Here is a 22,043-nt window from a genome sequence, read left to right as displayed (position 1 = left end):
GGGACTGCTGTTGGGACTCTGCTGTTGGGCCAGCTGAATGCCAGCAGAATACCACCCTGTATACCACTGCTGGCTTGCTTCTGAAGCTAAGCAGGGTTGGTCCTGGTTTGTCCCTGGATGGGAGACCAGATGCTGCTGGAAGTGGTGTTAGAGGGCCTCCAGTAGGAGGCACTCTTTCCTTCTGTCTTAAAATATCCCAATACCCCTGCCCTGTGTAGGGTGCTCTCTTTCTGATGGGATGTTAAACAGGTGTCCTGACTCTCTGAGGTCATTTAAGATCCCATGGTACTTATTGTAAGAGTAGGGGTGTTAACCCTGGTGTCCTGGCTAAATGCCCATTCTGGCCCTCAAACCATCATGGTCACCTAATAATCCACAGTTTACAATTGGCTCATTCATCCCCTGTAACTATTCCCCAGGTTGTTGCTGTAAATGAAAATGTGTTCTCAGTCAACTTACCTGGTTGGAAAAATAAAATGTTGGCCCTAACAGTAATTCATATATTGTGTAGTGGCTTTGCTGGCATGCATCCCACTTTTTTTGTGTTGCCCTACCAAGATTTACATTCCAAAATCGCCACTGGTCAGTGTCATGCATGTGTGTTTGTGTTTTGTGTGCACTGTGGTTGTACCCATGTGTGTGCTCCTGTGTTAGGGGATTACAAAACCCACATCCTCCCCCTAAACACTCCAGCAAACATTTCTCAAGGTTCAAGGTTATTACGATGGCAACTGACACTCAGTGAGTAAGCACTTTTATAGGGCAACAACATGGTACTTCAAAATCCAAAAACATGCCATCCTCATCGCTGACATGCCCTCATAGTGTGACTGCTGATGGTTCAAGCAAACCACGTCACCTTCAGCTTAGGCCGATATGTTTATTTATAAATTATGAGGCAAGGGCACTTCCTGCGTCTATCTGGGGTCATGCGATCCTCACAATTTGGATCCATAAATGAATGGTGTGGGCTCGCCGGCCACGCTTTGCAAGCCCGATCCCTGATTGGTTATGAATTAACACTGTCAGAGTATATATATTGTGGTAGGCGTCACAGTTCCAAGAAACGAGAATACTGAAACTTCCAAGTTTCCAACAAAGGAAATAAATTAATTAGTGCCCCAGTATTTATTCTTTATTAGCCTATCACAGCACGAGAATGAGGGCACAAATCCAAAAGGTACCACAGATAGTCGAATTGTTAAAAAAGAAAACAGTTGGTTTGCAGCACTTCAAGCCAACATCTTCAGTGTGCGTCCTAGACCCGAAGGATGCTACATTGGTTGCGCCTTGTCGACACAGTCTTCCCACGCAGACTCAGAGCCTTGACTCGATACCTGGACCCACCAACTGGCCCTTATTTGGCAGTTTGATAGAACTACTACGCAAAGGAGGGCTGCAAAGACAACACAATGCATTGGTAAATGATAACAAAAATATATTATAACGATAAGAATAATAAGATGAAGTATGAAAACTAAACACAATTCAACAGATGTTTTATTCTATTTCATTTTAATAAATAATTAAGTTGTTTTATTGGTGGATTAAATGTTTTGTGTCTGATATTTCTTCTTTTTAGATTGATTACCATAAGAAATTTGGAAAGATTTTCCGGATGAAACTCGGCTCCTTTGAATCGGTCCATATTGGCGCACCTTGCTTACTGGAGGCTCTCTACAGAAAGGAGAGCGCTTACCCACAGCGTCTGGAGATCAAACCCTGGAAAGCATACCGAGACTTAAGAGACGAGGCATATGGACTACTTATTCTGTAAGTGCCACTTTTCAGTATTCCTATGATATCATGCTATTTGCTCAACAGAAATACACAGATAATCTATTTTAACAGACGTAGCCTACTAATGAATATATTTCCTGCTATTTTCAGGGAAGGGGAAGACTGGCAGAGGGTGAGAAGCGCGTTTCAGCAGAAATTGATGAAACCCACAGAAGTCGCGAAACTTGATGGTAAAATAAACCAGGTTTGTAAGATAATTTATCTGCGGTAAAACTGCACGTTTCAAGGTGAATTTGATCAAATAATGACTTTTTATTGTCTCCAAAATGTAGGTGTTGGCCGATTTCGTTAGTAGAATTGGGCAAGTGACTGACAATGGACAATTTGAGGACTTGTACTTCGAATTGAATAAATGGTCAATGGAGAGTAAGTAGCCTATTGTTTATAATATAAATAACATATTTGTAGCTAGATATACATTTTTACAATAAAGATTGTTGCTTATATGTAATGTAGATGTATTAAATCATTAGAATTATTCTAAAGATAATTGAATTGTTTTAAAAACAACATTAAGTAAAAGTCTTATTAGAATGAATGGACATTATAATTGATTTGCTACTAAGGAAAAGTTAAATCAATAATACATTAATGCATGTTGTTACTCAATTAATGTTTTCAATGTTTTATTATCTAATTACAGCCATTTGCTTAGTGCTCTACGACAAACGTTTCGGACTTCTGCATGACAATGTCAACGAGGAGGCCATGACCTTTATCACATCCATAAAGACGGTAAGTGGTCATTGATTTTACACATCCAGTTACTATCTGCATATAGTGATACAGGTATTGTGGGCGCAGCTGAAGACCCCTGGCTTGGGGATCATCTTAGTGATCTTTTTGTGACAGAGCTATATTGCGCTCTTGCTCTGAGCCTATAGATGGAGTGCAGTTCACTGAGTTCACTTTAGTGAGTGCTATATTGCTCTCGCTCTGATCCTATAGATAGAGTGCAGTTCACTGAGTTCACTTTAGTGAGTGGGCTAATCACCACTGCTACAGTTACTGATGAATCAATAGACTATCTGAAACTGGAATTCACTGGGGCAAACTAATATCTTCAGCAGCTAGGAGACATTCATGTATTTACAACATCTTTTAAACAACATTTTGTTATAGTAACCATGGTCCTGTGCTATAAGTTGATATTGAAACACTGGAGGTAGACTTTGAAAATGACTGGTTGCAACAATAAATTGTTACATTGTCATGTACTGTATGTCTTTATTTGATTGTTACATTTAAAGTCTCTCTTTGTGGATGTGTAGATGATGAGCACATTTGGCGCCATGATGGTCACGCCAGTGGAGCTCCACAAAAAACTGAACACCAAAACATGGCAGGACCACACCACGGCATGGGACCGTATATTCAGCACAGGTAAAAACTCCTCCTACAATGCCCCCCGACTCTCGGTCCCCTCCCCATCCCTCTAAAGAAACCTCCCCTCCATGTCCCCTCTCTCCCCCTAAAACCTCAATGCCCCCTGATCTCGCTCCCAACCACCGCTAAAGCAACCACATCACTCCCAATCACCGCTAAAGCACCCCCCCAGTCACTTCCAACTGCCCTCCCTTTAAGTAACCTCCTCTCCATGTCCTCTCTCCCTCTGATGAAACCTCAATGCCTGCCACGTTCACTTCCAACCCCTCCCTCGGCACCCCCCAATCCCTCCAACCGCAGCGTGTCCAGATGACGTATTACCCAAGAACCGCTTTGAGCAAATTTCCAGTCAGGTGATAGGAGAGAGAGAGAGATGAACCAGGTGCCTCTGCGATCAGCGGTGGAAAAAGTACCCAATTGTGATATTTGAGTAAAAGTATAGATTGATACCTTAATAGAAAACTACTCAAGTAAAAGTCACCCAGTAAAATACTGCTTGAGTAAAAGTCTAAAAGTATTTGGTTGTAAATATACTTAAGTATCAAAGTAAATGTAATTGCTAAAATATACTTTCGTATCAAAATGTAAAAGTCATTTCAAATCCCTTATATTAAGCAAAGCAGACAGCACCATTTTCTTGTTTTTAAAATGTACAAATAGCCAGGGGCACACTCCGACACTCAGACATAATTGACAAATTATGCATTTGTGTTTAGTGAGTCTGCCAGACCAGAGGCAGTAGGGATGAATTGGACCATTTTCCTGTCCTGCTAAGTGTTCAAAATGTAACCAGTACTTTTGGGTGTCACGGAAAATGAATGGAGTAAAAGGTATTTTTTTTTATTTATGAATACAGTGAAGTAAAAGTTGTCAAATATAAATAGTAAAGTACAGATACCCCCAAAATTACTTTAGTAGTGCTTTAAAGTATGTTTACTTAAGTACTTTACACCACTGTCTGCGATCCATGTACTTGGCTCTCCCCCTCTTACACAACACAATCAGAGTTGTAGTAAACCGGATGACCTAAGGGGGAGAACACTGCCAAATATTTGTAGTAGCGGGAACAGGGATTGAGGGGAGGAGGAGAAGGGGGAGTGGAATGTTGGCTCAGGGCTTTGCTACGGATCGTTTTTTGTGCAGCTTGCTTGGCAGTGGCTTGTAGGCACCTGTCCACCCTCTCTTACACACACATATATGTATATACACAGGTGCGCGGGGGGGGGGGGGTCTATTTTGTGTGTGTGTGTGTGTCTTTAAGACCTAATTGTCAAGACATGTAATTTAATGGAAAAGGGAAAAACACAACCTGCCCTGATGTTTTCATCTGATTGTCAAACAAATCACTTAAAAAGTAGGCTACCTACCCACGTTCAGTCCACCCAAATAATTCCTGTATCCAATCAAAAACACCAAGTGTAATGACATTTGCCGATCGTCATTAGAACTTCACTCTTGTAGCCTGAATGAATCGATACTCCTTGCTGACAAAACAACCTTCTTGTAAAAAGAAAAGTTGGGACACATGAAAAGGGGCTGAAATACAGGATTGTCCCGGGATGACAAGTGCAGCCACAACGGGATTTTTCTTTTTAAACCACAGAGGTGGGCTGAATCGCATTAGTGGATACTCACACTGCTCTCAGGGCAGGTCCGCCAGTTTTGACTTGCAGAAGTGATTTTTCATAGCAGGTTAAGAGTACTTACACAGCAGGTTAGGATAGTTAACATGACAGGTTAGGAGAATTAACATGGCATGTTAGCAGAATTAGGTTAAGGTTAGAAAAAAGGTTAGGGTTAGCTAAAATCCTAAAATTGTCCCCGATGCCAAATCGAACATATCTAGCTACAACCAGGCCTGCCCTGGGAACAGTCTTGGGCTCCACTGATTTGGAAAATGCTTTTACCACTGTAGCAGTTCAAAATAGCATTTCAAATAAAAATGAGAATGGTTAAACTAGCATTATTTTGATTTTTGTTGCATTTAAGGAGGCTCAATGCTCATTCCCCTCCTATATGTCATTGTAAATAAGAATTTGTTCTTAACTGACTTGCCTAGTTAAATAAAGGTAAAATAAAAATAAAATAAACAGTGGCTGTGTATGTTGTCCTCGTGGCCAGTTTCAGGAGATAAAAGATGGTTGAGGGCTTTTGAAAGTAGCGATAGGGAGTGGAAGTGAGGTCATTTTATGGCTTGTTAAATATCGATTACTTGTTGGTAGAAGTTTACAATTATCATTGTTTATGACTGGTTACAGCTTTCCACAAATAGAATCCATGTTTTGGTGAATAAAGTTGACCATTTAGAATGGCTTTAAAAATGGACTATATGCAGTCATTGTTACCTAGCTTTTAAAAAAATATCTTTCAGTTAATTATTTCACATTTGTCTCTTGTTGTTGTCCGCAGCCAAAGTCTACATAGACAAGAAGATAAAACGCCATGCAGGGGCAACAGGGCCCAGTGACGACTTCCTGTGTGACATCTACCGCCACAGTCTCCTGTCCAAGAAAGAGCTGTACGCCGCCATCACAGAGCTCCAGATCGGAGGAGTGGAGACGGTAAGGATCAGTTGACAAATGTAACAGAGATGGTTCGGTGAACCACACTTGCATGATGAGTATTCTTGCTAATAATTTACCGTCACAACACTGAAGTGTGATAGTCCTCAAATTTTTCCGGTGATCTGTGATGAGTTACGTTGCTTGTCACCTGAAGACTTGCTTTATGCCTAGGTTTTAGCTTAACGGGACCCGGGTTCGAATCTCGTTCGTACAAACAAGAACAGGGCCAGATTTGTCATTCACTTGCACCAGCACCTATTTTGCTCTTCTATTTTCTGAAAAATAAGAGGGGAAAACATGACACTCCATCCTTTATTGTTGATGACTTTCCACCTTACTTCATTTCTTGCTCCCATACATTGTTTTAACTCATTTACTCTACACTTGAAGAGGTATTCCCTCCCTGTGAGAGAAGAAACAAACAGGTGCAAACTGTAATAGTAGTGGTTCAAAGGCTGAGGTAATCTGGTCTGCAGTCCAGATGTGACAGAAACAGCCCTTGCGGAACCCCTCACATTCCTCAGCTCCATTTACTGTAAGACCCCCTCTATGGAATGCAGTTTATAGTATCTCCTTGAATGAGTCTGACAACTCTCCCCTCTCCCTCTCCCTCTCTCTCGCTTTCCCACTTTCTCTCACTCTCTGTCTCTCTCTCTCTCTCTTCCTCTGTTGATGTTTTCTAGACTGCCAACAGCATGCTGTGGGCTATTTTCAACCTCTCCCGTAACCCCTGCGTTCAGAAGAAGCTGCTCCAAGAAATCAGAGAGGTTCTGCCTGCTAGTCAGACTCCCAGTGCCAAGCACCTCCAGAGAATGCCCTACATCAAGGCCTGCCTCAAGGAATCCATGAGGTACAGTAAGACATTCCACTGGGATGTGACGCAAAAACAATAACACTGCAGTCATCCTGTACTGTATGTCATTCAAACCGGTACACAAATCCAAAAACAAATGAGTTGAGGCATGGGCGCTTGACTTTGTCTGAAAATGGGTGTGCAAAAAAAACTATAATAATTTGAATGAAACACAAAAATAAATAAAACATTTGTTGTTGCAATTTTTAAACCATTTCCTGCAATTCTGCACTGTTTATTCACAGGGGCAATCCATTTTCTTATGTTCTGCCTTAATAAATTATATTGAACTCGAGTACTCTAATTAAAAAATATACATATTTTTAGAACATGAGGGCAGAAAAAAATGTGTGCATTTATTTAGGCCTGCTGTATATGCCAACAGTGCGCAACAATGCTGAATTTATCATAACCATTACAGATAACAAATCCTAATTTCTAAATTGCACAATATATATTCAGTCAATAAAAAAACAAGTGCCATTTAAGACTGATTTATTGAAACCACAATATCAACTAGTTATATTATATCGTGGAACACAATCTTCAAAAAGGCAGTAACCTCAGCAGTGGAGCTTGCTTGTAGAAGCCTATTACTGTGCAATGGCATAGCCTTGTTTTGTTAATTTAGCAGACAATACACTTTTATTTCCCAAGCCCTTATCACAGTCAACACACACCTAATTTATAGTAAAAAAAACGATGTGATATATCAGAATAAAATAGAACAGAATATTTTTTATAATGAAAAAAATTGGCAGTGTGAAGTGATACGCATCTCGCGTCTAGAAAAATTATTCTCAAAGAGTGATCATTTGAAACGGGGCTCAATTTGGCGAGTTGAAAGAAAAACATTTTAGGGTTACAAACCAAAATCGGTCTTCTTTTTAATATACAGACGTTTCGATTTACAAGTGTTTTTTGAGTTTAATGCAGAAACTCACACAGAGATTGTTCATGACATTTGACAGATTAGCTATTTTCCTTTCAACTTGCCTTTAAAAAAAGGTTTGAGTATGTTTAACTGATCCTAAAGAGCTTATACGTACATGTATCCTCCTGCATCTACATTATATTTCCAAACCCTTTTTTCAAATTCCTGCAGGTTATCGCCGTCAGTTCCCTTCACGAGTCGGACCTTAGACAAAGACACTGTGTTGGGAGATTACTCCATTCCCAAGGGGGTAAATGGATTACTTCAAATTCCCTCATTTAAGAGCTCATGTTGGGGCGATTACAATCTCGGATCATTTAACATTTGATTGATGTCTAATCAAGATTTTTATTTTTCATTTACAGACAGTGTTGATGATCAACAGCCATGCTCTGGGTGCCAATGAGGAATACTTCGACGACAGCAGCCGGTTTAAGCCAGAGCGTTGGCTAAAAGAGAGCAGTACCATCAACCCCTTTGCCCATGTGCCGTTTGGTATTGGGAAGAGGATGTGCATTGGGCGGCGTCTGGCAGAGCTACAGCTGCAGTTGGCACTCTGCTGGGTAAGAACAACCTCCTGTGCCCCCAAAGTGGCCACCTAGTAGCCAACATTGTAGTATTACCGCAGGTAGTGCTTAACACCTGTGGGCGATATACAGTCAGGTTTCAATGTATACAGTCCCTTTTCACATACGTTGTGTTTTAGTCTGAATGGAAAATGGATTCAATTGATATTTTGTGTCACTAGCCTACATACAATATCCCAATAATTATGTTTTTAGAAATTATTACAAATTAATTAAAAATGAAAATCTAAAATGCCTCAATAAGTTTTCAACCCCTTTGTTATGGCAAGCTTAAATAAGTTCAGGAGTAAACATCTGCTTAACAAGTCACATAATAAGTTGCATGGACTCACTCTGTGTGCAATCATAGTGTTGAACATATTTTTTTTATGACTACCTCATCTGACTACCACATCCTGTTTCCAAGAAGGCACTAAAGTAAAACTGCAAAACGTGGCAAAGAAATTAACTTTGTCCTGAATACAAAGCGTTATGTTTGGGATAAATGCAACACCACTGAGTACCACTCTTCATATTTTCAAGCATGGTGGTGACTGCGTCATGTTATGGGTATGCTTGTTATCGGCATGGACTAGAGAGTTTTTTTTAGGATAAAAAAACAGAATAGAGCTAAGCACAGGTAAAAACCTAGAGGAAAACCTGGTTCAGTGTTTTTTCTAACAGACACTGGGAGACAAATTCACCTTTCAGCAGGACAATAACCTAAAACATAAGGACAAATGGAGTTGCTTACCAAGATGACATTCAAATCAAATCAAATCAAATTTATTTATATAGCCCTTCGTACATCAGCTGAAATCTCAAAGTGCTGTACAGAAACCCAGCCTAAAACCCCAAACAGCAAGCAATGCATGTGAAAGAAGCACGGTGGCTGGGAAAAACTCCCTAGGAAAAACTCCTGAGAAAGGCCAAAAACCTAGGAAGAAACCTAGAGAGGAACCAGGCTATGAGGGGTGGCCAGTCCTCTTCTGGCTGTGCCGGGTGGATATTATAACAGAACATGGTCAAGATGTTAAAATGTTCGTAAATGACCAGCATGGTCAAATAATAATAATCATAGTAATTGTCGAGGGTGCAACAAGCACGTCCGGTGAACAGGTCAGGGTTCCGTAGCCGCAGGCAGAACAGTTGAAACTGGAGCAGCAGCATGGCCAGGTGGACTGGGGACAGCAAGGAGTCATCATGCCAGGTAGTCCTGAGGCATGGTCCTAGGGCTCAGGTCTTCCGAGAGAAAGAAAGAAAGAGAGAAAGAGAGAATTAGAGAGAGCATATTTACATTCACACAGGACACCGGATAAGACAAGAGAATACTCCAGATGTAACAGACTGACCCTAGCCCCCCGACACATAAACTACTGCAGCATAAATACTGGAGGCTGAGACAGGAGGGATCAGAAGACACTGTGGCCCCATCCGATGATACCCCCGGACAGGGCCAAACAGGCAGGATATAACCCCACCCACTTTGCCAAAGCACAGCCCCCACACCACTAGAGGGATATCTACAACCACCAACTTACCGTCCGAAGACAAGGCCGAGTATAGCCCACAAAGATCTCCGCCACGGCACATCCCAAGGGGGGGGCGCCAACCCAGACAGGAAGACCACGTCAGTGGCTCAACCTACTCAAGTGACGCACCCCTCCCATGGACGGCATGGAAGAACACCAGTAAGTCAGTGACTCAGCCCCTGTAAAAGGGTTAGAGGCAGAGAATCCCAGAGGGAAGAGGAGAACCGACAAGGCAGAGACAGCAAGGGCGGTTCGTTGCTCCAGCCTTTCCGTTCACCTTCACACTCCTGGGCCAGACTATACTTAATCATAGGACCTACTGAAGAGATAAGTCTTCAGTAAAGACTTGAATGTTCTTAACTGGCCTAGTGACAGTTTTGACTTAAACCGGCTTGAAAATCTATGGCAAGACTTGGAAATGGCTGTCTAGCAATGATCAACAACCTGACAAAGCTTGAATGAATTTTTAAATAACAATGTGCAAATATTCTACAATACTGGTGTGCAAAGCTTGTAGAGACTTACCCAGAAAGACTCACAGCTGTAATTGCTGCCAAAGGTGATTCTAACATGTAAACATGTATTGACTTAGGGGTGTGAATACTTATGTAAATGAGATATTTCTGTATTTAATTTTCAATATATTTGCTAAAATTTCTAAAAACATGTTTTCACTTTGTCATTATGTGGTATTGTGTGTAGATGGGTAAGAAGAAAAATACATTTAATTCATATTGAATTCAGGCTGTAACACAACAAAATGTGAAACAAGTCAAGGGGTATGAATACTTTCTGAAGGCACTGTATAACTTTAAGTTCCAAGAAGACTTTGTCCTGCAATGTGTGTTAACCTTAAAAATATTTTTCATGTCACCATGTGAGTCTTACCTCAATTGATACTGGTTGTCCTTTTACATGCTCTTCATAATCTAATGATTGCTCCTTTTCCCCCTCTTTCTATCAGGTCGTCAGAGATTATGAAATTGTGGCGACAGATAGTGAACCAGTTGATACTATCCATTCAGGGACGCTTGTTCCCAACCGTGAACTCCCTGTGGCTTTCATTAGACGATGAGGTAAGAATAACATTCACTCTTGAATATACCTCAAAATCATACATATACTGAAACTTACAGTGCCTTCGGAAAGTATTCAGACCCCTTGACTTTTCCACATTTTGTTACCTTACAGTCTTATTCTAAAATGGAATACATGTTTTTAATAAAAATCAGCTATCTACACACACTACCCCATAATGACAAAGCAAAAACAGGTTTTTAGACATTTTTGCAAATATATTGAAAATAAAAAACAGAAATACCTTATTTACATAAGTATTCAGACACTTTGCTATGTGACTCAAAATTAAGCTCAGGTGAATCGTGTTTCCATTGATCATCCTTAAGATGTTTCTACAACTTGATTGGAGTCCACCTGTGGTCAATTCAATTGATTGGACATCATTTTGAAAGGCACACACCTGTCTATATAAGGTCCCACAGTTGACAGTCCATGTCAGAGCAAAAACCTAGCCATGAGGTCGAAGGAATTCTACGTAGAGCTCCAAGACAGGATTGTGTCGAGGCACAGATCTGTGGAAGGGTACCAAAATATTTCTGCAGCATTGAAGGTCCCCAAGAACACAGTGGCCTACATCATTCTTAAATGGAAGAAGTTTGGGATGACCAAGACTTCCTAGAGCTGAGCAATCGGGGGAGAAGGACCTTGGTCAGGGAGGTGACCAAGAACCTGATGGTCACTCTGACAGAGCTCTAGAGTTCCTCTGTGGAGATGGGAGAACCTTCCAGAAGGTCAACCATCTCTGTAGCACTCCACCAATCAGGCCTTTATGGTAGAGTGGCCAGACGGCAGCCACTCCTCAGTAAAATGCACATGACAGCCCGTTTTGAATTTGCCAAAAGGCACCTAAAGACTCTCAGATCATGAGAAACAAGATTCTCTGGTCTGAAGAAACCAAGATTGAACTCTTTGGCCTGAATGCCAAGCGTCACATCTGGAGGAAACCTGGCACCATCCCTACGGTGAAGCATGGTGGTGGCAGCATCTTGCTGTGGGGATGTTTATTAGCGGCAGGGACTGGGAGACTAGTCAGGATCGAGGCAAAGATGAACGGAACAAAGTACAGTGAGATCCTTGATGAAAACATGCTCCAGAGCGCTCAGGACCTCAGTGGGGTGAACGTTCACCTTCCAACAGGACAATAACCCTAAGCACACATGCACGAACACAGGAGTGGCTTCGGGAAAAGCCTTTGAAGGTCCTTGAGTGGCCCAGCCAGAGCCCGGACATGAACCCGGAAAGACCTGAAAATACCTGTGCTGCAATGCTCCCCAACCAACCTGACAAAGGTTGAGAGGATCTGCAGAGAGGAATGAGAGAAGATCCCCAAATATATATGTGCCAAGCTTGTAGTGTCATACCCAAGAAAACTCAAGGCTGTAATCGCTGCCAAAGGTGCTTCAACAAAGTATTGAGTAAATGGTTTGAATACTTTTGTAAATGTGATATTTCAGTTGTTTTTTTTGTAGATTTTTTAAAAATGTCTAAAAACCTATTTTTGCTTTGTCATTATGGGGTATTGTGTGTAGATTGATGAGGGGAAAAAAATATTTAATCAATTTTAGAACAAGGCTGTAACGTAATTTCTTGGAGAAAAGTCAAGGGTCTGAATACCTTCCGAATGCACTGTAAATCAAAATAAAGACAATATATGTATATGTACAGTACCAGTCAAAAATTTGGACACATCTACTTTATTTTTACTATTTTCTACATTGTGGAAATAATAGTGAAGACATCAAAACTATGAAATAATACATATTGAATCATGTAGTAACAATTTTTTTTAAACAAATCAAAATATATTCTATATTTGAGATTCTTCAAAGTAGCCACCCTTTGTCTTGATGACAGCTCTGCACACTCTTATCATTCTCTCAACCAGCTTCATGAGGTAGTCACCTGGAATGCATTTCAGTTAACAGCTGTGCCTTGTTAAAAGTGAATTTGTGGAATTTCTTTCCTTCTTAATGTGTTTGAACCAATCAGTTGTGGTGTGACAAGGTAGGGGTGGTATACAGACGATAGCCCTATTTGGTAAAAGACCAAGTCCATATAATGGCAAGAACAGCTCAAATAGGAAAAGAGAAATGACTGTACATCATTACTTTAAGACATGAAGGTCAGTCAATCTGAAACGTTTCAAGAACTATGAAGTTTTCTTCAAGTGCAGTCGCAAAAACCATCAAGCGCTATGGTGAAACTGGCTCTCATGAGGACCGCCACAGGAAAGGAAGACCCAGAGTTACCTATACTGCAGAGGATAGGTTCATTAGAGTTACCAGCCTCAGAAATTGCAGCCAAATAAATGCTTCACAGAGTTAAAGTAACAGACAGATCTCAACATCAACTGTTCAGAGGAGATTGTGTGAATCAGGCCTTCATGGTCGAATTTCTGCGAAGAAACCACTACTAAAGGACATCAATAATAAGAAGAGACTTGGTTGGGCCAAGAAACATGCACAACGGTTTCGATGTCTTCACTATTATTCTACAATGTAGAAAATAGGAAAAATATAGAGAAAACCTTTAATGAGTAGGTGTGTCCAAACTTTTGACTGGTACTGTATATTGTATATATACTGTATATATATAATATCTCAAATGAATATAACACACACACACTTGTGGAATAGACACAAGCTAGAATGCGGTTTTAACCAATCAGCATTCAGGATTAGGCGCACCCGTTGTATAAACACACAATATATAACTATAAAAAGGTACATTCAACTCCACAAAAATAAGAAAACATATTAGCAGGTTGTGAAATGTTATATTTGATTCCATGTGTTATTTTCTCCAAAACAGGCTTCAAATACAGATGACTTGGACCTCACTATACGAACGATAATAGTTCTGGACCTGAATGTCCAGAGAGACTCCCTTTACTGCTGCTCTGTAAATAACAAAGAGACAATATCAGATCTAAATATATTTGTATGTAATCCTGTCACATATACCTCAAACTAATATAAATGCATTTAAACTATTAACTATGAGAGTTAGCCTACTTGTTGACCAATAACTTTTAGCTTGTGTTGTAAGGCAACTGCACTTTTCTGCCCTCTAATCTTAAACAACTGTTCTTATGTCGAAAATGTTCAATAAATTATGACTTTGTATATGTTGTCTTTGTATGTTAAAGTATATACAGTACATGTATAAAGGCTACTTATGTATTTTTTTCCATTGTGTATGAAGTGCAATAATAGTGTCAACATGATGTACATTTAAAACATTGTAATTCTTAGAGAGAATATATTTCATCCACTTTTTGTTTTTGTTGCAGTATTTTCAATGTTTGAAATTGTAATTACTTTGCGGAATATGGTTTAAGATTAGTACAACTGTATCATAGCTACACACAAAAGCTAAGGACCTAATGATTTATGGCTTTGGTAAATCATAGTAATCAAGTGCTATTTGCATGTGAAAATGTCATGGAATGCTCCATGGTAATCTTACCGGCTCTTGTGCTCAGTTCAGGGCTCCTATTCAGTCAAACCTGCATTAGCAATAGCTACTTCAACTATCCACACACCGTAGTACGGCTAGTCTTACAACAAAAAATATTATAGATATAAAAGGTAATGTATACTGCCCCCTCTGCCATTCAATGATCTTCTACAGTTGTCTTTAATATTACAAGTAGCTGTAATGGTAATAGACAGGTATAATATGAACCTATTACAATAGACTTCATATGTCTATCTCACTGTAAATGTTTAGGATTTTTTACTAATCTGGTTTCAATCGTCTGAAATACATGATCTCCTGAAAAGTGATACTATTCTTAATTTCTGCTTTGTGGATTTAGTGTATTTGTGGGAGCATGATATAGCATTTGCATGTATCTTACTGATATATCGTCTTATAAAAAGAGAAGATAGAGGTAGGTAAAGGAATACAGGTATAAACTCCATGCCGCAAGGGGCAATTTGTGATCAAAAGTCGACAGTCGACAAACTGATATAACTTTGTTTTAGAGTCTTATTGATAAGAATAATATGAATTATATTAAAGGGTTTTTCAACCAATTGGCATCCTATAGGAATACGTTTTCAGTGTGGAGAAATATGACTATATTGCATCATAGTCAATAATATTATATTTAATTAATATTATTATTTAATTTCACTTACAAGACATTGATTTGAAATACACCGCTGGGTATTTAAGACAGTGTACTTCTGCCATCTACTGTTCAAAACATATACTTTATGGTAAAGTCGAGATGTCTTGTATCTCAATAAGGAACTTATTTGGACTGAATTACATAATAATGTAATTTCTTATTACATAATTTATGTTGACATTGTGAAAATGAATCTGCAGTAAAGTTACTGTTGTTTTATTTCGGTATATATGGGAGCTAAAAGCTGAATTGCATGCAACAGGAAATTCAAGAAGACACAGCTAAATCAAATCAAATCAAATTGTATTGGTCACAAACACCGTGTTTAGCAGATGTTATAGCGAAATGTTTGTGTTTCCAGCTCCAACAGTGCAGTAATATCTAACAAAAGTAATATCTAACAATTTCACAGCAATTTACACAATACACACAAATCTAATGTATAAATATTAGGACGAGCAATGTCAGAGTGGCATAGACTAAAATACAGCAGAATAGTATACAGTAGATACATATGAGATGAGTAATGCAAAATATGTAAACATTATTAAGTTGACTAGTGTTCCATTATTAAAGTGGACAGTGATTTCAAGTCTATGTATATAGGGCAGCAGCCTCTAATGTGCGAGTGATGGCTATTTAACAGTCTGATGGCCTTGAGATAGAAGCTGTTTTTCAGTCTCTCGGTCCCAGCTTTGATGCACCTGTACAGACCTCGCCTTCTGGATGATAGCGGGGTGAACAGGCAGTGGCTCGGGTGGTTGTTGTCCTTGATGATCTTTTTGGCCTTCCTGTGACATTGGGTGCTGTAAGTGTCCTGGAGGGCAGGTAGTTTGCCCCCAATGATGCGTTGGGCAGACCGCACCACCCTCTGGAGAGCCCTGCGGTTATGGGCGGTGCAGTTGCCGTACCAGGCTGTGATACAGCCCGACAGGATGCTCTCAATTGTGCATCTGTAAAGATTTGTAAGGGTTTTAGGTGCCAAGCCACATTTCTTCAGCCTCCTTCTTCACCACACTGTCTGTGTAGGTGGACCATTTCAGATTGTCATAGATGTGTACGCTGAGGAACTTGAAGCTTTTTACCTTCTCCACTGCGGTCCCATCGATGTGGATAGAGGGGTGCTCCCTCTGCTATTTCCTGAAGTCCACGATCAGCTCCTTTGTTTTGTTGACGTTGGGTGAGAGGTTATTTTCCTGGCACCACACTCCAAGGGCCCTCACCTCCTCCCTGTAGGCTCTCGTTATTGTTGGTAATCAGGCCTACTACTGTTGTGTCGTCTGCAAACTTGATGATTGAGTTGGAGGCGTGTGTGGCCACGCAGTCATTGATGAACAGGGAGTACAGGAGGGGGCTGAGCACGCACCCTTGTAGAGCCCCAGGGTTGAGGATCAGTGAAGTGGAGGTGTTGTCTCCTACCTTCACAACCTGGGGACGGCCCATCAAGAAGTCCAGGACCCAGTTGCACAGGGCGGGGTTCAGACCTAGGGCCTCAAGCTTAATGAAGAGCTTGGAGGGTACTATGGTGTTGAATGCTGAGCTATAGTCAATGAACAGCATTCTTACATAGGTATTTCTCTTGTCCTGATGGGATAGGGCATTGTGCAGTGCGATAGCGATTGCATCGTCTGTGGATCTATTGGGGCGATAAGCAAATTGAAGTGGGGCTAGGGTGTCAGGTAAGGTAGAGGTGATATGATCCTTGAGTAGTCTCTCAAAGCGCTTCCCCAGCTGGACCAGCTCCGGTCCCTCACCCTGCGCCCCTACACACACCCCCTCAAGCGGGTGCCGGCGGTATCTGGATTACTCCTCCCCGGGAGTTCGATGTGACGGCCGCTGGGTGCAAGGGGTTCTTGCTCCAATTGGAACTATACCTGGTGACCGTCCGCCCTCCCTCCTCCAACAAAGAGAGGGTGAGCGTCCTCCTCTCGTGTCTCACGGGTCGAGCCCTGGAATGGGCCAATGCGGTCTGGGCTCGGGGCGACTCGGCTCGGGGCGACTACCCTGAGTTCACCCGCCGCTTCCGGGCGGTTTTCGATCATCCCCCGGAGGGCAGGGCGGCGGGTGAGCGGCTATTCCATTTGAGACAGGAGACGAGGAGCGCTCAGGATTTCGCCCTGGAATTCCGGACTCTCGCCGCTGGATCGGGGTGGAACGAGCGGGTCTTGATCGACCACTATAGGTGTAGCCTTCGCGAGGACGTCCGCCGGGAGCTGGCCTGTAGGGACAACGCCTCCACCCTAGACCAACTGGTGGATTTGTCCATTAGACTGGACAACCTGCTGGCTTCCCGGGGACGTTCCAGTCGGGGCCTGTTCATTCCGCCTCCCAGTCCTCCCGCTCCACAGCCCATGGAGATAGGGGGGCTGCGTCGAGGAGGACCGGAGGGGGGGGGGTCTCTCCTGCACCTGCTGTGGGCGCAGAGGACACACTGTGGACCGGTGCTGGAGAGGTCCCCCCGGGAGTTCGGAGAGCAGGCAGAGCACTACTTTGACCCCCCAGGTGAGTCCGCACCAGCCACACCAGAGCCCCCTGTCGACCACATGTACACCTCCGTTTGTTTTCCTGATTTTTCCCCTCACTTCCAGTATAAGGCACTAGTCGATTCAGGTGCAGCTGGGAGTTTTATGGACCGTGGGTTAGCGAAGAGGTTAGGGATTCCCCTGGTTCAGCTGGACCACCCCTTCCCCGTGCACGCCCTAGATAGTCGACCGCTAGGGTCAGGCCAAGTAGGGGAGGTCACAGTGCCACTGGTTATGCAGACGTGGGGGGGTCATGAGGAGCGTATCAGCCTGTTCCTCATTGACTCCCCAGCGTTTCCGGTGGTACTGGGAATCCCCTGGCTAGCCACGCACAACCCTCAGATTTCGTGGAGGCAGAGGGCTCTTACGGGGTGGTCGAGGGAGTGCTCAGGTAGGTGCATAGGAGTTTCCATCGGTGCGACTACGGTGGAGAGTCCAGACCAAGTCTCCACCGTGCACATTCCCTCAGAGTATGCCGATTTGGCTATCGCCTTCAGTAAGACGAAGGCGACTCTATTACCCCCCCATTGACGAGGGGATTGTGCGATAAACCTCCAGGCCGACGCGGTTCTTCCTAGGAGTCACGTGCATCCTCTGTCTCAGGAGGAGACAGTGGCTATGGATACATACGTCACTGAGTCCTTGAGACAGGGATACATTCGGCCATCTAAGTCCCCCGTCTCCTCAAGCTTTTTTTTCGTGAAGAAGAAGGAGGGAGGTCTGCGCCCGTGCATTGACTATAGAGGTCTAAATGCTATCACAGTGGGTTTCAGTTACCCGCTACCTCTCATTGCTACAGCAGTGGAGTCATTTCACGGGGTGCGCTTCTTCACGAAATTAGATCTCAGGAGCGCGTATAACCTGGTGCGTATCCGAGATGGAGACGAGTGGAAAAACGCATTTAGTACCACATCGGGCCATTATGAGTACCTCGTCATGCCGTATGGGTTAAAGAACGCTCCCGCTGTCTTCCAATCCTTTGTGGACGAGGTCCTTTGGGACATGCTCGGGCAGGGTGTGGTGGTGTACATCGATGACATCCTGATTTGCTCCGCCACACGCGCCGAGCATGTGTCCCTGGTGCGTAAAGTGCTTGGGCGGCTGCTGGAGCATAACCTATACGTCAAGGCTGAGAAATGTGAGTTCTCCAAACGAGCCGTCTCATTTCTAGGATATCGCATTTCCACCTCGGGGGTGGAGGGGGAGTGTGACCGCGTGACGGCTGTGCGTAATTGGCCAACCCTAACCACTGTGAAAGAGGTGCAGCGGTTCTTGGGGTTTGCTAATTATTATCGGAGGTTTATCCGGGGTTTTGGCCAGGTGGCGGCTCCCATTACCTCACTGATGAAGGGGGGGCCGGTGCGGCTACGATGGTCAGCAGAGGCGGACAGAGCCTTCCATCGTCTGAAGGTTCTGTTTACCAACGCACCCGTCCTGGCGCATCCGGACCCCTCTTTGCCATTCATAGTGGAGGTGGACGCGTCCGAGGCTGGGGTAGGAGCTGTGCTATCGCAGCGCTCGGGCGTTCCTCCGAAGCTCCGCCCATGTGCCTTCTTTTCTAAGAAGCTGAGCCCGGCGGAGCGCAACTATGATGTGGGGGACCGGGAGCTGTTAGCCGTGGTCAGGGCTTTGACGGTGTGGAGACATTGGCTTGAGGGGGCACGTCACCCTTTTCTCATCTGGACCAACCACCGTAACCTGGGGTATATTCGGGCAGCGAGGAGGCTTAATCCCCGTCAGGCAAGGTGGGCCATGTTTTTTACGAGGTTTCACTTTACCCTCTCGTACATTCCAGGTTCCCGGAACCGGAAGGCTGACGCACTGTCGCGTCTCTACGACATCGAGGAGCGGACCATCGATCCTACTCCCATACTTCCCGCCTCCTGTCTGGTGGCACCGGTGGTATGGGAGGTGGATGCGGACATCGAGCGGGCGGGTCGGTCAGAACCCACTCCACCGCAGTGTCCCGTGGGCCTGAAATACGTTCCGCTTGGTGTTCGCGGTCGCCTGATCCGATGGTCCCACACTCTACCCTCCTCGGGTCATCCTGGGGTGGAACGGACAGTGCGGGGCCTGAAGGGAAGGTACTGGTGGCCCACCTTGGCTGAGGATGTTCGGCGTTATGTCTCGTCCTGTTCGGTATGCACTCAGTGCAAGGCTCCTAGGCACCTGCCTCGAGGGAAATTACAGCCCCTCCCCGTTCCACAGCGGCCTTGGTCTCACCTCTCGGTGGATTTCCTCACGGATCTCCCGCCGTCCCAGGGGAATACGGCGATCCTGGTCGTTGTGGACAGGTTCTCTAAGTCCTGCCGTCTGCTCCCTTTGCCCGGTCTTCCTACGGCCCTGCAGACCGTGGAGGCCCTGTTCACCCATGTCTTCCGGCACTATGGGGTGCCCGAGGACATCGTATCTGATCGGGGTCCCCAGTTCACGTCCAGGGTGTGGAGATCGTTTATGGAGAGGCTGGGGGTCTCGGTCAGCTTGACCTCGGGGTTCCACCCCGAGAGTAATGGGCAGGTAGAGCGCATTAACCAGGATGTGAGCAGGTTCCTGCGGTCGTATTGCCGGGACCGGCCAGGGGAGTGGGCGCAGTTCGTGCCATGGGCCGAGAATTCTCAGCGCCACTCCTCTACCAACCTGTCACCCTTCCAGGTGGTATTGGGGTATCAGCCGGTCCTGGTGCCATGGCAACAGAGCCAGACGGAGGCTCCTGCGGTGGAGGCATGGGTGAAGCGCTCTCAGGAGACCTGGAATGGTGTCCAGGAGTGCCTAAGGAGGGCTGGTGAACGACACAAGGAGAGCGCTGACCGCCACCGCAGTGACGCCCCCGTGTATAATCCGGGGGACAGAGTCTGGCTCTCGACCCGGAACCTGCCTCTCTGCCTGCCCTGCCGGAAGCTGGGTCCGCGGTTTGTGGGGCCGTTCAAAGTCCTGAGGAGGATAAACGAGGTGTGTTACAGGTTACAACTCCCTTCATATTACCGCATTAACCCCTCGTTTCATGTGTCTCTCCTCAAGCCGGTGGTAGCTGGTCCACTGCAGGACGATGAGGTGCTGGAGGTCCCCCCGCCCCCCCTGGACATCGGGGGGGCCCCGGCGTACACAGTCCGAGCCATCCTGGACTACCGACGTCTGGTAGGGGGCCTGCAGTACCTCGTGGACTGGGAGGGGTACGGTCCGGAGGAGAGGTGCTGGGTTCCGGCGGCAGACATTCTAGATCCACCTATGCTACAAGAATTCCACCGTCGCCGGCCGATCCTCCGGGCCGTCCCCGAGGCCGGCGTTGGCGTGCGGCTGTAGCCGCGCGTCAGGGAAGGGGTACTGTCACAGTATCTAACGAAGGTGGCGCCCCTCCTCGGTCGAGCGGCGCTCGGCGGTCGTCGTCGCCGGCCTATTAGCTGCCACCGATCGTTGTTTCTGTGTCTTTTGATTTTGTCTGTCTATCCCGCACCTGTTTTGTGCTTGTCATTAGTGGGGGGTTATTTAGTGTGTATTTTCAGTTGGGGTTCTCGTGCGGGATTGTATATTGTCTACTCAGGACAGTTGCGAGTGTAAGCTGTTCTTTCGCTATTATTGTCCATTATATTGCCGGGCTGCGCCCTGTGCGTTTTTTTTCAGTGCGCTTATTTTGGGAATGTGTTTTCCCCTGGCGGACTTCGCCACGCGCCCTGTGCCCTACGGCTATTGCGTTTGCAATTATTATTATTAAAACACAGTTGCTCCGGCCCTCTGTCTCCTGCTCCTAATTCCACATCTCTACTGGTCCTAGACAGCCGTGACATACATCCGCAGGTACACCTCCAATTGAATCAAATTATGTCAATTAGCCTATCAGAAGCTTCGAAAGCTATGACAGCATTTTCTGGAATTTTCCAAGCTGCTTAAAAGCACAGTCAACTTTGTGTATGTAAACTTTTGACCCACTGGAATTGTGATACACTGAAGTATAAGTGAAATAATCTGTCTGTAAACAATTGTTGGAAAAATTACTTCTGTCATGCACAAAGTAGATGTCCTAACCGACTTGGCAAAACTATATTTTGTTAACAAGAAATTTGTGGAGTGGTTGAAAAAAAGTTTTAATGACTCCAACCTAAGTGTATGTAAACTTCCGACTTCAACTGTATGTCATCATAGAGCATATCATGTTTTTTCATCTGCCTTAAGTTGAGTCATAAAACATCAAGTGAAAAATGTGTTGGATTTTAATTAGTAAAAAAACACTGCATTTGATGCATCACACTGTTCAACACTATTTGTGTACCTTATTGATGGCCTCTTAAGTTAAGTGTATTCACCTATCATGATATTTAACTAAAGTCCAGTTAAGTGGACCAGATCTCCATCAGAGCATATTTAAGGACAAAAAAAAACATTATTTCAATATTCAATATCACACTGTGCACACATATACCATGTTTACCTTCAAACAAGGCCTTCAGAGTATGTGTTTTCCAAAAGAGAACTGTCTGTCACCACCTGATTGACACAGACTCAATATTATCCTCATGTTTTGGTATTTCAAAAGTTCTGAACTCAAAGCCTTGACGGGAAGCACACAAAAACATTGGCAAGTGTTATAAAACGGGTGAGATTATCTTTACCCTTGGTTTCTCAACATGGTCTTTGCTTTGCACAGCTGCCAAGTGTCATTCACCTGAAATGTGT

At 44.1% G+C, this 22,043-nt stretch overlaps 1 protein-coding gene across 1 annotated transcript; it reads left to right on the top strand.

Moving 5' to 3' along the window:
* Positions 1 to 1,007: 1,007 nt before the first annotated feature.
* LOC115208378 (1,25-dihydroxyvitamin D(3) 24-hydroxylase, mitochondrial) lies at positions 1,008 to 13,993 on the top strand. Its single transcript, XM_029776399.1, has 12 exons — positions 1,008 to 1,420; positions 1,583 to 1,773; positions 1,891 to 1,984; positions 2,073 to 2,166; positions 2,444 to 2,535; positions 3,072 to 3,183; positions 5,596 to 5,747; positions 6,434 to 6,600; positions 7,709 to 7,787; positions 7,903 to 8,100; positions 10,600 to 10,711; positions 13,527 to 13,993. Exons 1-11 carry the CDS (start codon positions 1,160 to 1,162, stop codon positions 10,708 to 10,710), a joined length of 1,551 nt encoding a protein of 516 aa, XP_029632259.1. The 5' UTR covers positions 1,008 to 1,159; the 3' UTR covers position 10,711; positions 13,527 to 13,993.
* The last annotated feature ends 8,050 nt before the right edge of the window (positions 13,994 to 22,043 follow it).

Source organism: Salmo trutta, chromosome 14 (genome assembly GCF_901001165.1).
Source record: "Salmo trutta chromosome 14, fSalTru1.1, whole genome shotgun sequence".
NCBI lineage: Eukaryota > Metazoa > Chordata > Actinopteri > Salmoniformes > Salmonidae > Salmo > Salmo trutta.
Note: the sequence above shows the minus strand (reverse complement) of the source record. Positions and strands in the feature narration are given on the sequence as shown.